The sequence below is a fragment of the Takifugu rubripes genome, chromosome 15 (assembly GCF_901000725.2).
Source record: "Takifugu rubripes chromosome 15, fTakRub1.2, whole genome shotgun sequence".
NCBI lineage: Eukaryota > Metazoa > Chordata > Actinopteri > Tetraodontiformes > Tetraodontidae > Takifugu > Takifugu rubripes.
Window position 1 is genome coordinate 4,954,873 of NC_042299.1, and position 16,684 is coordinate 4,971,556.

Consider the following 16,684-nt stretch of genomic DNA (forward strand, 5'->3'; position numbering starts at 1 on the left):
TGGAGGAGTTCAAGTATCTCGGGATCTTGTTCACGAGTGAGGGTAGGATGGAACGGAAGATTGACAGGCGGAGCGGAGCGGCGTCAGCAGTGATGCAGGTGTTTAACCGATCTGTCATGGTAAAAAAGGAGCTGAGCCGGAAGGCAAAGCTCTCGATTTACCGGTCGATCTACGTCCCAATCCTCACCTATGGCCATCAACGTTGGGTGATGACCGAAAGAACGAGATCGTGGATACAAGCGGCCAAAATGAGTTTCCTCCGCAGGGTGGCCGGGCTCAACCTTAGAGATAGGGTGAGAAGCTCGGACGTCCAGGAGGAGCTCGGAGTAGAACTGCTGCTTCTCCACATCGAGAGGAGTCAGCTGGGGTGGCTCAGGCATCTGGCCAGGATGCCTTCTGGACGCCTCCCTTTAGAGGTGTTCCAGACATGTCCCACTGGGAGGAGGCCTCATGGCTGGCCCAGGACTAGGTGGAGGGATTATATCTCTCACCTGGCTTGGGAGCGGCTGGGGGTCCCCCCAGAGGGAATAATGGAAGTGGCCGGGTAGAGGGCTGTCTGGGCATCTCTCCTAAAGCTGCTGCCCCTGCGACACGGATTCGTAAACGTGGGAGAACAAGAGACGAGACGAGAGACACTTCAGTTGTTTCACAATTAACATGAAGCTGCATCCCTATAGAAATCATAGCTATCTCCAGTCTTGATCAAGTTAAAGCAATTATGGTCTGCAGCAGCATCAGGTTTATTATTGTGACCAGAGTTAATTGTATCCGTCAGAACACTTCATCACAATGCAGGAATACAAGAGTGACGGCTAATTGAAGGAGCTCCGTCAAGGAAAAACTGCACACTCACACACAGAAGACTAATTCAATGGCAATGAAGTGCAAAAATTAACACTCATTCCAAGTCTTTCTGGAAAATCCTCTACAAACTGTTACTTCACAGGGTCAAAGATTCAGTTGTTCAACTGGTGCTGGTACCTGGTTTAATAAATATGACAGGAACAGCTTCATTTGGAACAAGTCAAGTAAGAAAATAAAGAAATGGCTCTGGATGTTTGCAACGTTTCCCTCATGTGCCCTTTCTTCAGAGATCTGCCGGGCTAATTGCTTGGCTAATGAGAAGCTTGTTTACCTTGGCAGAGTAATTAGATGTATCAATTTGCATCAATCAGTGTTTTAATCTTCCATTAGAATGCAGCCAGAGAAAATGTCCCCATGCTTACTGCAGCCTGGACACAGCTGTTATGGAGAATGTGCAGCACAATTTAACCCTAGATGGATGCAACAGGGTTGTCCTGATTAAGATACTCGTCTTCTGTTGATGTAGCGGCAGAAAGGTTCCTGAATTTGAAGTTAACAAGGATACGTTCCACAGAAGAGCGGTGGGGAGTCGGGGCCTTACCCAGTGAATTGAGTCATCAGAATTATTATGGCAGCAGTATAGACCCTTTTTAAATCAGCAGCTGGGCTCATACGCCATGTGATCTCATGTCACATGAAGCGTAAATGTGACAATGTGCCATTCAAGCGTTTAGTGGAAGAGAAATACGGGAAGAATGGCTCTCGGGTGATCTTTTACATGTTGCTGATAAACACATGTATGTGCTATGTTATAGAGGGAAGTGGGAGCAGAAAAGAGCTGAATACATCTAAAATAATCTACCATCTCAGTCACATCAATCATTTCCCAAAGCACCCCCAATATAACAGGAAAGCTACAGTGGACAGAGGACAAATGTCTCCAACAGATCTTGAAACCACAAGGATGCATTTTGTCCTGGAGCAAGATTCTGCTAGAACATCAATCCCTCGGCAATGGCGCAGGCATCAGATCCGATTATCTCTTTGTTCTATTGAAGATGTATAAAGAATGCTGGTCATGTGGCCTTTTCTAAATGTGCACTGGCGGCAGTGCCTCACATGGCCCACAGACCTTCTCCTCAGCACTGGAGTGAATGCCATATGCGGCGGCAGCCTGCTTTGTTGTCATACGTTGGAAATTTCTCTTATAGTCCTAGCACAATGGTCTCATTTGCTTTTAAGCGTTATGGAGATCATGCATGCATGGCTGAGGGCAGAGGCCTGAGGAGCCCTGAGGAGGGAAAATGGAAGATGATGAGTCTCAATGACTTGATGACATCGTGCTGAGTGAAGATTTGGTTTTCCTGTCATGTGATAGAACATCAAAGCAACAAAGCAGGACCTTTTGATTCTGCTCTAGCTGGTTTTTAGCTCCTCTGCACTTCAACATGCAGACAAATCCTCACCAGTTCCCAGAGGAAGTAGTCACTAGCTGGTTTTCACCACAGAGCTTCTGCCCCCTGAAAGTCATGATGTTATCTGACTGAACTGGAAAGAAATTTGACAGTTTCCATCCGCAAGTAGCACGAGCGGATCACTGAATTGAAGAATTCAGATGTGCCCCAGCACAGGCTCCCATCGGACCTTTGCCTTTATGGAAAGGTACACAAACACCTCTTTCTTCCTGTAGGACATCTGTGCAGAAGCGCTGATTCCTGACACTGATATTTTCTTCTGAGCTGCCCTTGAGCAATGAGACCATCGAAAGGGATATAACCCTGGAACATGTAAACACAGTTTAAATATCAGCAACACAAGAGAAGCAGAGGAGGCTAAAAGACACAATAATCAATCAGTGCAGTTAAAAATGTTCGCCGGCCTGAAAATTCATGTCAGCACATCAGCCCGACTTTTGCCCATGAGAACAGGACACAAGGGACCGCTCCCATTGTTCTACAGAAATTCCAAATTTAGAATGATGTCAGGTGAGTTGCTGCCTGTTATGGAGAACTGATGTAAATTATCATGCTCTTACTGAACCAGAACGTGGCCACTTTCATCAGAGTGCATTCTCAAAAGTTATGGAAAAAATGTTGCAATTATTCAAATCTATGTGAAATACATACCTGAAACACTGTTCATAAATGGTTCCCACATTGTAACTGGTAACTGTATATTTCTTTAACTTCAAACCTAATTTTAATTCAACCCTGCAAGTTCCTCATGTTAAAAAAAAAAGTAATTCCAAACATAAAGGGCATAAGACCATATAGATGATGTTGAGTGTTCCTTGTACTGATTGTTCACCAAGTTTGGACTCAGCTGCTATGAAAGTCCTGGCTGACAAGGACAAGGACAATTAGCCTAATAAGCTTCAGGAGAAAATCACACTCAGTGCTGTGCTAACAGTTACCCAGTGAATATTCATGTGCTGTTGGTGTTGCAGATGCATTAGCTGGCAGTGCCGCTTTGCTGAATACAAATTGATACATTTCCACTCGTCTGCCCGTCCTGAAGACCACGTCTTGATCAGCCTGCAGTGAGGTTCCACACATGCTTTGTTTTACACAACTGTATTTATGTGTTCTCACTTAAAAATTTAGATTGTTCCCAGGGTGGCACGGTGGTGTGGTGGTTAGCACCGTGGCCTCACAGCAAGAAGGCCCTGGGTTCGATCCCCAGTTGGGATTGATTGGGGACTTTCTGTGTGAAGTTTGCATGTTCTCCCTGTGCCTGCGTGGGTTCTCTCCGGGTACGCCGGCTTCCTCCCACAGTCCAAAGACATGCATGATTGGGGATTAGGCTAATTGGAAACTCTAAAATTGCCCGTGAGTGTGAGAGAGAATGGTTGTTTGTCTATATGTGTTAGCCCTGCGATTGACTGGCGTCCAGTCCAGGGTGTACCCTGCCTCCGCCCATTGAGCTGGGATAGGCTCCTGTCCCCCTGCGACCCTCAGTGGAGGAACAAGCGATAGTGAGTGAGTGAGTAGATTGTTCCCCCTCCTCCCCCTTTTACTTCAGTCTTCTATGTTCATATGTTGGATATGTGGTTTTGCCTTTCCTAGATTGATTTTAAAAACATGGATGCAGCTCTCTTGAATTATGGCCTCAACCTGTGAAACACAGGAGCCATTCTTTTTAAAATAGCTATTCTGTGTTTTTCTACAATAAAGCAAGCAGCCATATTCTGTCCAAAGGATAGATGTGGCTGTTTTCTCACTTCCTGCAAAGAAGAGATATAAATGCCACACTGATGCCCCTCCCACTAAACAATGGCTAGCTGCCACTGACACCTGGAACAAATTTCACCTTCCTCCATACAGTCACTCTTTTCTCAGGGCCATGCACAGGAGTTGGAGACTGTCCCACCAGGCGCACACACACCCAAACACAGACCTGCCAGGCACTTGGACATATTCTCCATTAAAACCTATACAGGTGCAGGTGGAACATGCAGAAATGCATGTGCAAATTAGCGGGAATCAAATCCATAACCTTCTTTTTGACCATCACACTGTAAAATCTGCTGTAAGATGAAACATTTACCCATATCTCAACATACAAATAAGTTTTTCTCTTACACAAACCCTGATTAGCATCAGTAATGAATTAGGCTGCTGGCCTTAGCTCCCATCTTACATCAAATTTTTATGGGCGGAACCTGAAGGTCCTTCAAACGGCCTCGTCAGATCGAGGTTTCCCTCCTCAAGCTTACTTGGGAGTTCAGTACCATGTGCAGCTACTGCACTCAAGGTTTACTGGGTGTATTCTTTGGGGGGTGGGGGGTTCATTGAGTGTGAAATCAATCAAGGGTCGCCAATAAAAAGAAAAAACAACGTCCACGCAAGGGGCAGATTAACCCAACACTGCCCCTTGGTGGAGATGTTGGGATGTACAGCCACCTTGATCTATAACGGGATAAAAAATATAAAATAACTGCTGATTAATGTTAATGTAAAGTTCTAAACCCAGACTCTGAATGAGTCATCTCACACTCTCCCATGTAATCAAACAGGGATGTGCCCAGGGGGAAAATGCTCTGGCATTATTCTTTTTCCAGCAAGAGATTTTAGTGAGAAGTTGTTTTTTTAAGTATGTTTAAAAAGATAGGAGATGGGATGTAGCTCTGACCCTTTAGATGCTGATCTGAGAATAAGAGGATACGAGCAAAATGTATTTAAATAAATAAGAGCACTGACTTTAGATTTTTCTAAATTTTCAAGAGGCAAAAATAGCCCTCAAAATTCAAAGTATCAGTTCGATGTTTGGTGGAAAAGAAAAGCCTTCTGAATTATTACTTCCTCCTAAGTGGGATAACATCCGTTAAAGACAGCCCCCCCAACTGTGGGTTGTGACCAAAGACGATTGAGAGGGGAAAAACGCAGAGGATGTTGTTTGCAGAAGTATTCAGTCGTGTGCTGAGGTTTGGCTTCATTAATGACAAACCTTCTGAGCTAAAGATGGAATGAAGAGCCTCTCTGTTGCTGCTGCAGATCCTGATCTTGGGCAATCAAGGGCAAAGGATAGTTTTGAGCATGAAGGCCTAAAGGAGCTGGTTAGTTCCTGTAGAGATCAAAACCTCCCTTGTTTAATAAAACCTATTTAAGGTGTGTAAGAACAGAATGAGTTTGTTCATATGGACTAACATTTTAATTGATCATTTCTTTAACTGTCCCAGTTTTGGACAGATCACTGCACATCTTCTTTCCAGGCTGCATTTTAATTGCAGAAGGCTGATAATAATTCAAAGACAACCCAAATGTGCACGAGAAGAGATGACAAATCAAGCGAGTCAACGGTAAAATACACATTTAATATAAAGGTCAACTATGGCAACCAGTTTAAAAAGCCTGCATCTGAAAATTGACAATTTCTTACATTTTCCCTCAATATCTGGTCTCACCTCATAGAAAACAATTTTTCCATTTTCCTTAGACTGAGCCAATGCTCCCAATGACTTTCAATGGTATTTCTTGTCACAAATGGCTCCTAGAAGCTGCTTTCCCTGGTCTGGACTGGCACTGCAAGTATAGCTGAGTGTTCTTACTTGTCCTCATGGAAACAGACAGTTTGAAATGAAACAGACAGCTCTGTGAATTATTAGGAATATCTCTCCTTCACTCCGACACCGTAAAATCAAAATTGTCTGTAAACCTTTAAAACACAATGGTCAAGATGGGTTGAGTTACATTCTTTATTAAACAGTCCTTTTCATTTAAATATATAGGGGGAGAGAATACACTCCCAATGGTGACCTCAACTTGGGGCGAGGGAAAGAAGAACAGCCTGTGCTGGCATTTTTGACAGGAGCTCCCAGCAATCTGTAACCACAGCATAATCAGCTGGTAATTACCAATGATTATAAAGCTGAAATTACATAAATCCAACCGCAGATATTCTAAAACTTGACCTTTTTTAGAATACAGAAATGAGTGCAAAGACTCCGTACAGGAGAGCGCAAGGGTAAGCAACCAGCAACTGTTGCCCATCCATGGCTAACGCTGAAATGAAGATTTTTGAAGCTGAGAAACTGCACCAACCAATAATGGCCGCCGTTAATAAGATACCGACAGATCCCCTGAAGAGAAGAAAAACACACCAGGATGGAGTTTCAGACACTTGCTTCATTCGAGACAAGGTTTTACTGTTGTGGCATACTTACTGCAAAGAGAAGAGGACCCCAAAGCTGGACAGGAGGATCATGGGTAGGAGGCAGTAGCCCAGAACACTGGCCACGCAGCCAAATGAAACGCCCGTCATGCTCATCAGGTTGAGCAGGCAGTACATGCCAAGGCAACCGATGGCACTAATACCGTACACATATCCAAACTGAATCTTACCCGACTGTGGAAAATTAAAAAATACCTGAATTATTGTCTGAAATAATATTGCCAGTTAAATTCTGTAGAGAATCTAGAAATGTATTATTAACAGCTTTAATGGTAAATTTTCATTACATTTTGTTCAGCAATGGGAATGTCGTGAGTTACCAGGAGGAGTGTGGCTCCAAAAGCCAAACAGAAGACCATGGGCCCAGCTAAGTCTGTTTCGTTCATGATGCTGCCGTCTGCTGCCTTCAGTGGATGCAGAACTGTCAGAGTCTTCTGCCAGATGTGATCAAAGTTGATTCCTAATTCTAAATCAAGAAAACACTCATTGAATTAATGATATATGAAAACCAAGACATAGAATAACATTTCTAAGACACACACCTAAATTAATTCAATACAAAACAAATACATCAGGAGTAATTCTGCACAATTAGACGTAAAGCAGTTTCTGACAAGCATGATTCTTTAACCAGCCATGTAAAAGTGGAGCTTGCAAACAACAGAAAATATAAGTAATTGAAAAATGTTTTTTCTTAAACAAATTGTGCTCAAAAAGGAGTAGGTTCAATTTGGCAATCAACCAGATAAGGAAAAAGTATTTGAACCTGAATGCAGGACTAAATATTGCTGTGTCTAAGCCCCTGGTAACATTTTAGCTGCTGGCCTGTTAACTATAAGAGTAAAAAGTTCAAGATGTGCTCCTCCACCTTCTAGCAGAGGTGGTTCATCCTCGAAGCTGTTGCTGTACATGGACTGTGATGCAGATGGGGTGTAGGTTTGTGTGGGCTGGAAGATCTGTCCTGTGTAGGGTTGCTGTGGCTGCATCATTCCTGGAGACGAGTATCCTGCGGGCTGGGAGTAGTCATACTGTCCGTATGGCCTGTCATCATCACAATGTTCAAAAGTAATATTTCCCCTTATAGTGCATTAAATGCAAGCAATCATGATCTTAAATGACATATCAGTAATATACGTTGTTCAATTGTAAAGCTTTTACACTTACTTATTGTAGGGGTTATCAGCATTGTTGTAGCCATAACCAGCCTGGCTTTGGTCGTCTACACTGTAACTGGACTGGTAGAAGTCTGTGTTGAAATTGTCAAACCCTGACATCTTTCAGTCTGTTGGGAAAGCAGCAGAAATAGCAGCGGTAACTAATTATCTGTGTGGGGGAAGGCTGGTCGGAAAAAACGGTTTATATTGGGTTCGGGTAAACTTTGTAAATAATTAGTGTTAGCTACCGTTGATTTGCAAATAGTAATGGCAACATTTGAAACTTAAATTGCATTATCAATCAAGTCGAGAATCACAACTATAAAAAAAATCACATGTGTAAAGAGTCAAAATATTCCAAACCCCAACAATTCAGTTACTGGGTCGCTACCGCTTAGTTTCCGCGGGAGCTAGATTGTTAGCCGATGCTAGCTATTAACAGATGTGAGGACGTGGCACCGTTTAAACGCATGTGATAATGACCACAGTGTCGAAAGTCTACTCAAGATCTCGTAAAGAAAGGTAAATTAAAACCTATAAGACCATCCAAAGTGTGGTTCTTTACCTGTGTTGTTTGACAATTCTATCCGAAACACCACAATAGTGACTTGCTACTGCTACGTGTCAGGAAAGGTATACTTTCCGGGTCACTGAGTAGCCGACCGGAAGCTATTAGGGACATATAAGAGTTGCGCTTAATTACGATATATTGCCATCTAAAGACAATAGTTGGTATTACACTCCAAAAATTAAGCTCAGAACTGGGATCTTGTATAAGGAAATAAGTAACACTAATATGTGAAATTGTTTCGTTTTAATTATGTTTAAAATTTAGCCCAATCAAACCTAAGGAACTCATTTGCTTGCTTACTATAGTATGCTTCCTTTTCCATAAAACCTTGTACCCCCACTGTAACTCTGCAAGGGAAATATAAATCAAGAAGGAAAAAAAGAGCAGTACCTGAAGATATTTCTATATATTCAATCAAATATAGAAAACATGAAGTTAAAAGTTTACTGGACAAATTCACACAAATGATATTATGAAGTTGTAATTTTTTGGTGTTTTCCTAGCTGCTGATTAATTGGTCAAGCTCTGCAGGGTGGAACCAAGCCGCAGTCATTGTAACGTGTGTAAGTAATGTGTGTTTTTATATATATATATATATAGGGGGGCGAAACAGGAGGAAACCTGAGGGGCTATCATGGAAGGACAAGCCCATGCATGGAATGTACCACCGAAAAAATTGAGGAAGTGGCTGATATCGAGAAAACATACCAGTGGCTGACAAAGGCCGGGCTGAAAGACAGCACAGAATCACTAATCATGGCTGCACAAGAACAGGCCCTGAGCACCAGAGCAATAGAGGCCAGGGACTACCATACCAGACAAGACCCCAGGTGCAGACTGTGTGGAGATGCCCCTGAGACGGTCCAGCACATCACAGCAGGGTGCAAGATGCTGGCAGGCAAGGCATACATGGAACGGCATAACCAGGTGGCTGGCATAGTGTACAGGAACATCTGCATTGAGTATGGGCTGGAGGTCCCAGGGACCAGGTGGGAGACACCCCCGAAAGTGGTGGAGAACGAGCAGGCCAAGATCCTGTGGGACTTCCAGATCCAGACTGACAAGATGGTGGTGGCCAACCAGCCTGACATAGTGGTGGTGGATAAACACCGGAAGACAGTGGTGGTGATAGATGTAGCAATCCCAAGTGATAGCAACATAAGGAAGAAGGAACACGAGAAGCTGGAGAAGTACCAAGGGCTGAAGGAGGAGATAGAGAGAATGTGGGGCATGAAGGCAACAGTGGTCCCAGTGGTGATCGGGACACTAGGGGCAGTAACACCCAACCTGAGTAGATGGCTCCAACAGATACCAGGAACCACACCAGAGATCTCTGTCCAGAAGAGCGCAGTCCTAGGAACAGCTAAGATCCTGCGCAGAACCCTCAGACTCCCAGGCCTCTGGTAGAGGACCCGAGTCTGAAGGAAGGAGGCACCGCCCAGGAGGGCGAGGAAGTGATTTTTATTTTTTAGATTTATATATATATAGTGGTTAGTGGTTTACGCCACTGACTTTGGTGCGGAAGGTTGTCGGTTCGAATCCAGGCGAGCCCTTAGGCAAGGCTCCTTACGCATATATGCCTACACCTCGGTATGAGCAGAACATTAACTGATAGAGTCATACCGGCTCGGACGTCGCCCGGGTCAACAAGGTCCACGTCAGGGGTCAGGGAACCAGGGCTGCCTGATGTCAAATTGGCTACTGGAACAAGGCATTCATGGAGCAGGGCAGAGAACATGGTACTGATGGAGTGTTACTACGGGAGTAACCCCAGCGAGAGATGGTACATGCAGAGGATGTGGGAGAGATGGGTACTTCGAAACCCCACATCCTCACTGACTAAGAAGCGGCTCTTAGCTCAGTGTTCGAATATCTGCAATAAGAAGCTGCTATCACAGCTAGAGATTGACGAGGCACGGCGAGGCACGAGGCACCCACGGTACAAAATATGCTACGGCAGGGGGAGCCAGGACGCCAGGTCAGTGTGGGGGTGATTTCATCATCACCCCCCAATATCGAGATTGGGTACACAGCCCCAATGACAGACGGAATTGGGACAAGGGCAGCTGACCTGAGAGAGAGAATCATGGAGTCCTGGGGGAACCCAACTACCTTTCTGCCAAGGCTAACACACAAAGTACCAGACGAATCTCTACTGGAAGACTTGAACATGGCGCTGTCAACCATCCCTACCACTACCATCACTGAGACCGATCAGCTGATGTATGCAGCGGCAACGGTAATCCTACAGATGTATGGCTATAAGATGAAGAGCATGAATAGCCATAAGGAGCGAATGGCCCCATGGAGGAGAAGGCTAGAGGCAAAAATCATGGCAACACGGAGAGAAGTCAGCCTCCTAACCGAGCTGAGTAGAGGCGTGTTTCTAAGGACAGAGCGGCCCAAGAAGTACAACAAACTGTCCATACCTGAGGCACTGGAGACTGCTAAGCAAAGGCTCACAGCCCTGGCTACCCAACTAAAGCGGTACACAAGAGAAGTAGAGGAAAGGAGAATAAACAGGGTGTTCACACACATTCAGCATCTTAATCAGCGCCGATTAAAATGGAATTAACAATGAAAAGCCACAGATTTCCCAACTGAAGTGAAAGGGAACAAAATCAGAAATGACTCTACTCCCATGTCAGAGATGAAAAGAAAATATAAGGTCTGGAAGGAAACAAAGCTGGTAGTCAAAGGAGAATTGTTCATACTTTTGTTTTGTGGCAGAAAAGTTATGAGTGTGTCGTGTGTTTCTAAAAGTCAACTCCATCCATCCATCCATCCATCCATTCTCTACCGCTTATCCGGGGTCGGGTCGCGGGGGCAGCAGCCTAAGGAGAGAAGCCCAGACTTCCCTCTCCCCAGCTTCCTCCTCCAGCTCATCCGGAGGGATCCCCAGGCGTTCCCAGGCCAGTCGAGAGACATAGTCTCTCCAACGTGTCCTGGGTCTCCCCGGGGGTCTCCTACCGGAGGGATATGCCCTGAACACCTCACCAGGGAGGCGTCCAGGGGGCATCCTGACTAGATGCCCAAGCCACCCCATCTGGCTCCTCTCAACGCGGAGGAGCAGCGACTCTACTCCGAGCTCCTCCCGGATGGCAGAGCTTCTCACCCTATCTCTAAGGGAGAGCCCAGCCACCCTACGGAGGAAGCTCATTTCAGCCGCTTGTACCCGCGATCTTGTTCTTTCGGTCATTACCCAAAGCTCATGACCATAGGTGAGGGTAGGAACGAAGATCGACCGGTAAATCGAGAGCTTCGCCTTTCGGCTCAGCTCTCTCTTCACCACAACGGACCGGTGCGGAGTCCGCATTACTGCGGAGTCCGCATTACTGCGGACGCCGCACCGATCCTCCTGTCGATCTCCCGCTCCATTCTTCCCTCACTCGTGAACAAGACCCCGAGGTACTTAAACTCCTCCACTTGGGGCAGGATCTCCTCCTTTACCCGGAGAAGGCACTCCACCTTTTTCCGGTCGAGAACCATGGCCTCGGATTTGGAGGTGCTGATTCTCATCCCAGCCGCTTCACATGCGGCGGCGAACCGATCCAGTGATAGTTGGAGGTCACGGGCCGATGAAGCCAACAGGACCACATCATCCGCAAAAAGCAGAGACGCGATCCTGAGGTCACCAAACCGGATCCCCTCAACACCATGACTGCACCTAGAAATTCTGTCCATAAAAACTTATGAACAGAATCGGTGACAAAGGGCAGCCCTGGCGGAGGCCAACCCTCACCGGAAACGAGTTCGACTTACTGCCAGCAATTCGGACCAAACTCTGGCACCGATCGTACAGGGAGCGGACAGCCCGTATCAGCGGGCCCAACACCCCATACTCTCGGAGGACCCCCCACAGGACCCCCCGAGGGACACGGTCGAATGCCTTCTCCAAGTCCACAAAACACATGTGGACTGGTTGGGCAAACTCCCATGCACCCTCGAAGACCCTGCTGAGGGTGTAGAGCTGGTCCACTGTTCCACGCCCAGGACGAAATCCACATTGCTCCTCCTGAATCCGAGGTTCCTCTCCAGTACCCCTGAATAGACCTTACCAGGGAGGCTGAGGAGTGTGATCCCCCTATAGTTGGAACACACCCTCCGGTCCCCCTTCTTAAAAAGAGGGACTACCACCCCGGTCTGCCAATCCAGCGGCACTGCCCCCGATGTCCACGCGATGTTGCAGAGTCGAGTCAACCACGACAGCCCTACAACATCCAGAGCCTTAAGGGACTCTGGGCGGATCTCATCCACCCCCGGGGCCTTGCCACCGAGGAGTTTTTTAACTACCTCGGCAACTTCAGCCCCGGAGATACGAGAGCCCATCTCCAGGTCCCCAGGCCCTACTTCCTCACTGGAAGGTGTGTTGGTGGGATTGAGGAGGTCCTCGAAGTATTCCTTCCACCGATCCACAACATCCCGAGTTGAGGTCAGCAGCACACCATCACCACTATACACAGTGTTGACAGTACACTGCTTCCCCCCCCCTCAGACGCCAGATGGTGGTCCAGAACCTTTTCGAGGCCGTCCGAAAGTCGTTCTCCATGGCCTCACCGAACTCTTCCCATGCCCGAGTCTTTGCCTCGGCAACCGCCGTAGCTGCACTCCGCTTGCCACGCCGGTACCCATCTGCTGCCTCAGGAGTCCCACAGGCCAGTAAGGCCCGATACGACTCCTTCTTCAGCTTGACGGCATCCCTCACCACTGGTGTCCACCAGCGGGTTCGGGCATTGCCGCCACGACAGGCACCGACCACCTTGCGACCACAGCACCGGTCAGCTGCCTCAACAATGGAGGCACGGAACACGGTCCACTCGGACTCAATGTCCCCCGCCTCCCCCGGGACATGGTCAAAGCTCTCCCGGAGGCGTGAGTTGAAGCTCCTTCTGACAGGGGACTCTGCCAGGCGTTCCCAGCAGACCCTCACAACACGTTTGGGCCTGCCAGGTCTGTCCGGCATCCTTCCCCACCATCGGAGCCAACTCACCACCAGGTGGTGATCAGTTGACAGCTCCGCCCCTCTCTTCACCCGGGTGTCCAGAACATGCGGCCGCAAATCCGATGACACAACCACAAAGTCGATCATCGATCTGCGGCCTAAGGCGTCCTGGTGCCAAGTGCACATGTGGACGCCTTTATGTCTGAACAAGGTGTTCGTTATGGACAATCTGAGACGAGCACAGAAGTCCAATAACAAAACACCACTCGGGTTCAGATCAGGGGGGCCGTTCTTCCCAATCACACCTCTCCAGGTCACACTGTCATTGCCAACGTGAGCATTGAAGTCACCCAGGAGGACGAGGGAGCCCCCAGAAGGGGCACTCTCCAGCACTCCCTCTAAGGACTCCAAAAAGGGTGGATACGCTGAACTGCTGTTTGGACCATAGGCACAAACAACAGTCAGGTTCCGTCCCCCCACCCGAAGGCGAAGGGAGGCTACCCTCTCATCCACCGGGGTAAACTCCAATACACAGGCACTGAGCTGGGGAGCAACCAGAATTACCACCCCTGCTCGTCGCCTCTCACCATCGGCAACTCCAGAGTGGTAGAGAGTCCAACCCCTCTCAAGAAGACTGGTTCCAGAGCCCTTGCCGTGCGTCGAGGTGAGGCCAACTATATCTAGTCGGAACTTCTCAACCTCGCGCACCAACTCAGGCTCCTTTCCCACCAGAGAGGTGACATTCCATGTCCCTAGAGCCAGTTTGTGCAGCCGGGAATCAGACCGCCAAGGTCCCTGCCTCCGGCTGCTACCCAAAACACAATGCACCCGACCCCCTTGGCCCCTCCTGCAGGTGGTGAGCCCACAGGAAGGGGGTCCCATGTTGCCTCTTCGGGCTGCGCCCGGCCGGACTCCATGGGCAGAGGTCCGGCCACCAGGCGCTCGCCAACGTGCCCCACCCCCAGGCCTGGCTCCAGGAGGGGGCCCCGGTGACCCGCATCCGGGCAAGGGAAACTTGGCACCAATGTTGTTCAGCATCATTAGGGGGTCCTGGGCTACGCTTTGTCTGGTCCCTCACCTAGGACCTGTTTGCCATGGGTGGCCCTACCAGGGGCATATAGCCCCAGACAACGGAGCTCCTGGGATCATTGGGACACGCAAACCCCTCCACCACGATAAGGTGGCAGCCCAGGGAGGGGGCTCAGCAAATAGCAATTACTTACATGGAAACAGGCCACTGTGACATTTTCCTGAAGGCTTATTTCTATTTCATTTACTGTTGAGGACGACAGACTGGGTGAGAAAAACAAATTTAAAAAATAAACTAAAACTGTAAACTTAATTAACTTTTAGCCATGCAGAGCTGTCACGGATCATTTCTTTGACTCATAACAAGCAAAATCCATTTGATGGAAGCAATATGAATCTTGGGTGCACACCCATGACTAATTGCAGGCAGACATTAGTGATCTGCCCTCCACTGCCTTGCATATTTTATTAGACTTTTAATCAATTCTTAGCAAACATGCCTTTAACATGATAACATGAAAAAACATTGATTAGTACAGAGGTGGATAATTGAATTCAGTCATAATTGCTTTGTTTGAAAAGTCTCTGTTGTAATCTTTATGGCCTGTTTCTGCTGGACTAGTGGATTAAACATACTGAAGATCCTATCTGAGTTCCCTCTGCAAAACTACTTAGACAAAATGGGGGAAAGGTAAAACATGTTCCTCTTTGGGATGACTTTGGAAGATAAAATTATTGATTTAATTAAGTAATCCCATTTCCTGCTTCCCTCACATGCTGAGCAGATCACAAACTAATGGGCGTCCGGTACTTTGCTGGGCTCTGTTTTATTCGCTTCAGAGGATAGATTCATACATTGTTTTCCCTCATAGTTTTAATGATAATATACAATATCAGACTAGTTGATGCAAACACATGCATTCTCCACAAAATGTCAAATTCTGAATTTTAGAGGTTTTTCCAGGCTCTTCCTGGATTTGTAGATCGGTATTGTGGTTCAGTAGAAACCTCTGGCATGAATTCTGGAATGGGGGCCTTTCAATGTTTAGTTTAAACGACCCTAACAAAGGTACTCTGGTTTCCAACCCCATTAGGTTGTCCAGAATCCCACCCTGCTGGAATCTAACAGAAGGTGGATGGATGTTGGAAAATGGCATCATAACTGCTGAGTAGAGCTTGGGTGATGTCATCCATTGGATTCTGCTGAAATAGTTTTTCCTTCTTGCAGCTGTCATGAGCTAAACTGAAGAAGCTATTTAAAACACATATCAACGGCTCTGTTTGCTGTTTTGAAGTCTTCATTTAGCAGCAAACAGTTGCACTTTCCTGCTTTAGCTGTGTCTACATCTGGAACACACCCCGGCCTTTATGATGCAGGTTTAGGCTTTTGCTTTCCAAAGCAATATGACTTCTTTTCAGTATTGTTGAGTTGTTCAAAGGACATTATTATTTTTAATTATAATGATATTTTTTCTGTATGCAGAATCGGAAATTCTGTTTCCCTCTCTTAGTAACATGTAGTCTATAAACAGTGTGAAAATAGAAGGACATAAAAATAAAAAATAAACAGTCGCTCATGCTTGGATAATTAAAAATAAGAGTCTCCTTTTATACATTATTGAAAGTAGTGCAGTGAGGGGTGGGAGGTGTCACTAGTGATGCTGATGGCTCTGTGGGTGAGGCTGTTTGGAAGTTGTCAGCAAGGGAGGGCAGAGGAGCAGCAATGATCATGCTCGCTGTTTTTGCTATGTGTTGCTGCATCTGTCAGTAGGAGCCGGTGCAGCTTCCATAGTACACAGTGATGCAGCCAGTATGAAAAGTGGTGCCACAGAGTAGAAGAGCCACTAATGTTCTCCTCATTTTGTTTAGAAACTAGTTCAGTATTTGCCAACTTTTCCTGCTTTCAGCTGTAACAACTATCTACATTTCCAGAGTAATACAGACACTCGCAGCTCACATTATTTCATCTTCTGGTCAAAGATTTTTAGTAAAGCTTTGTCAACACCTATCAAACTGTCTGTCTGATACCTCCATAAATGTGTCAGCTACCCCAACCCTGTCTGCCTATTCAAAAGACAGGCAACCCCACCTGATGGCTAACATCCATACACCATGTTTTCTGCTGATAGTGAGGAAGGTAAGACACTTCTGGTCACGCTACAGGCAGTAGCTTTGTCTGCACAGTTACACCAAGAGCTCAGCAAGAAAGCAGGGCGACCTTGTCTAATTTGATTTGATTTAATCAGACGATATGTTGCAAACTGGATTTTTTCAGTTTTACTGCATGTGACGGCCCCTGAGATGTGGGGTTGTCTTGTGTCTCTTGTGTGCTGTCTGTGGTTCACAGGTTTCCAGCAGGGTGGAGCTAACCTAATTGGAGCACCCGACCAGTGATCTGCAGGTTATAAAGCTCAACCCAATCCAGCATTTGGGGAGCTTTTTCTCCTATCTCTGCATGCTCACCTCATGACCCCAGCTGCTTTGCTTCTTGGTGAATTATTGTCTTTTGCACCT

At 46.7% G+C, this 16,684-nt stretch overlaps 1 protein-coding gene across 2 annotated transcripts; it reads right to left on the reverse strand.

Annotated features, from left to right (window-relative positions):
* Window positions 1–5,596: 5,596 nt before the first annotated feature.
* Window positions 5,597–8,315, reverse strand: yipf5 (Yip1 domain family, member 5). 2 transcript variants are annotated; one of them, XM_003970758.3, is made up of 7 exons: window positions 8,194–8,315; window positions 7,639–7,756; window positions 7,343–7,515; window positions 6,795–6,940; window positions 6,467–6,648; window positions 6,215–6,382; window positions 5,597–6,125 (listed from the first exon to the last, which is right to left on the reverse strand). In XM_003970758.3, the coding sequence occupies exons 2-6, from the start codon at window positions 7,746–7,748 to the stop codon at window positions 6,220–6,222; spliced, it is 774 nt and encodes a 257-aa protein (XP_003970807.1). In that variant the 5' UTR covers window positions 7,749–7,756; window positions 8,194–8,315; the 3' UTR covers window positions 5,597–6,125; window positions 6,215–6,219. The 2 variants fall into 2 exon arrangements, with proteins under 2 accessions (XP_003970807.1, XP_011609376.1); XM_011611074.2 differs by having other exon boundaries at window positions 5,597–6,382.
* Between the last annotated feature and the right edge of the window lie 8,369 nt (window positions 8,316–16,684).

What these genes read in the sequence shown, in the direction of transcription:
- yipf5 (XM_003970758.3), bottom strand. Translation starts at nt 7,748, where the DNA reads ATGTCAGGGTTTGACAATTTCAACACAGACTTCTACCAGTCCAGTTAC. An exon ending in TTGGAGCCACACTCCTCCTG is followed by an intron (nt 6,649 to 6,794) that starts GTAACTCACGAC and finishes AATTTTCCACAG; the next exon opens with TCGGGTAAGATTCAGTTTGG. An exon ending in GGGGTCCTCTTCTCTTTGCA is followed by an intron (nt 6,383 to 6,466) that starts GTAAGTATGCCA and finishes TCTTCTCTTCAG; the next exon opens with GGGATCTGTCGGTATCTTAT.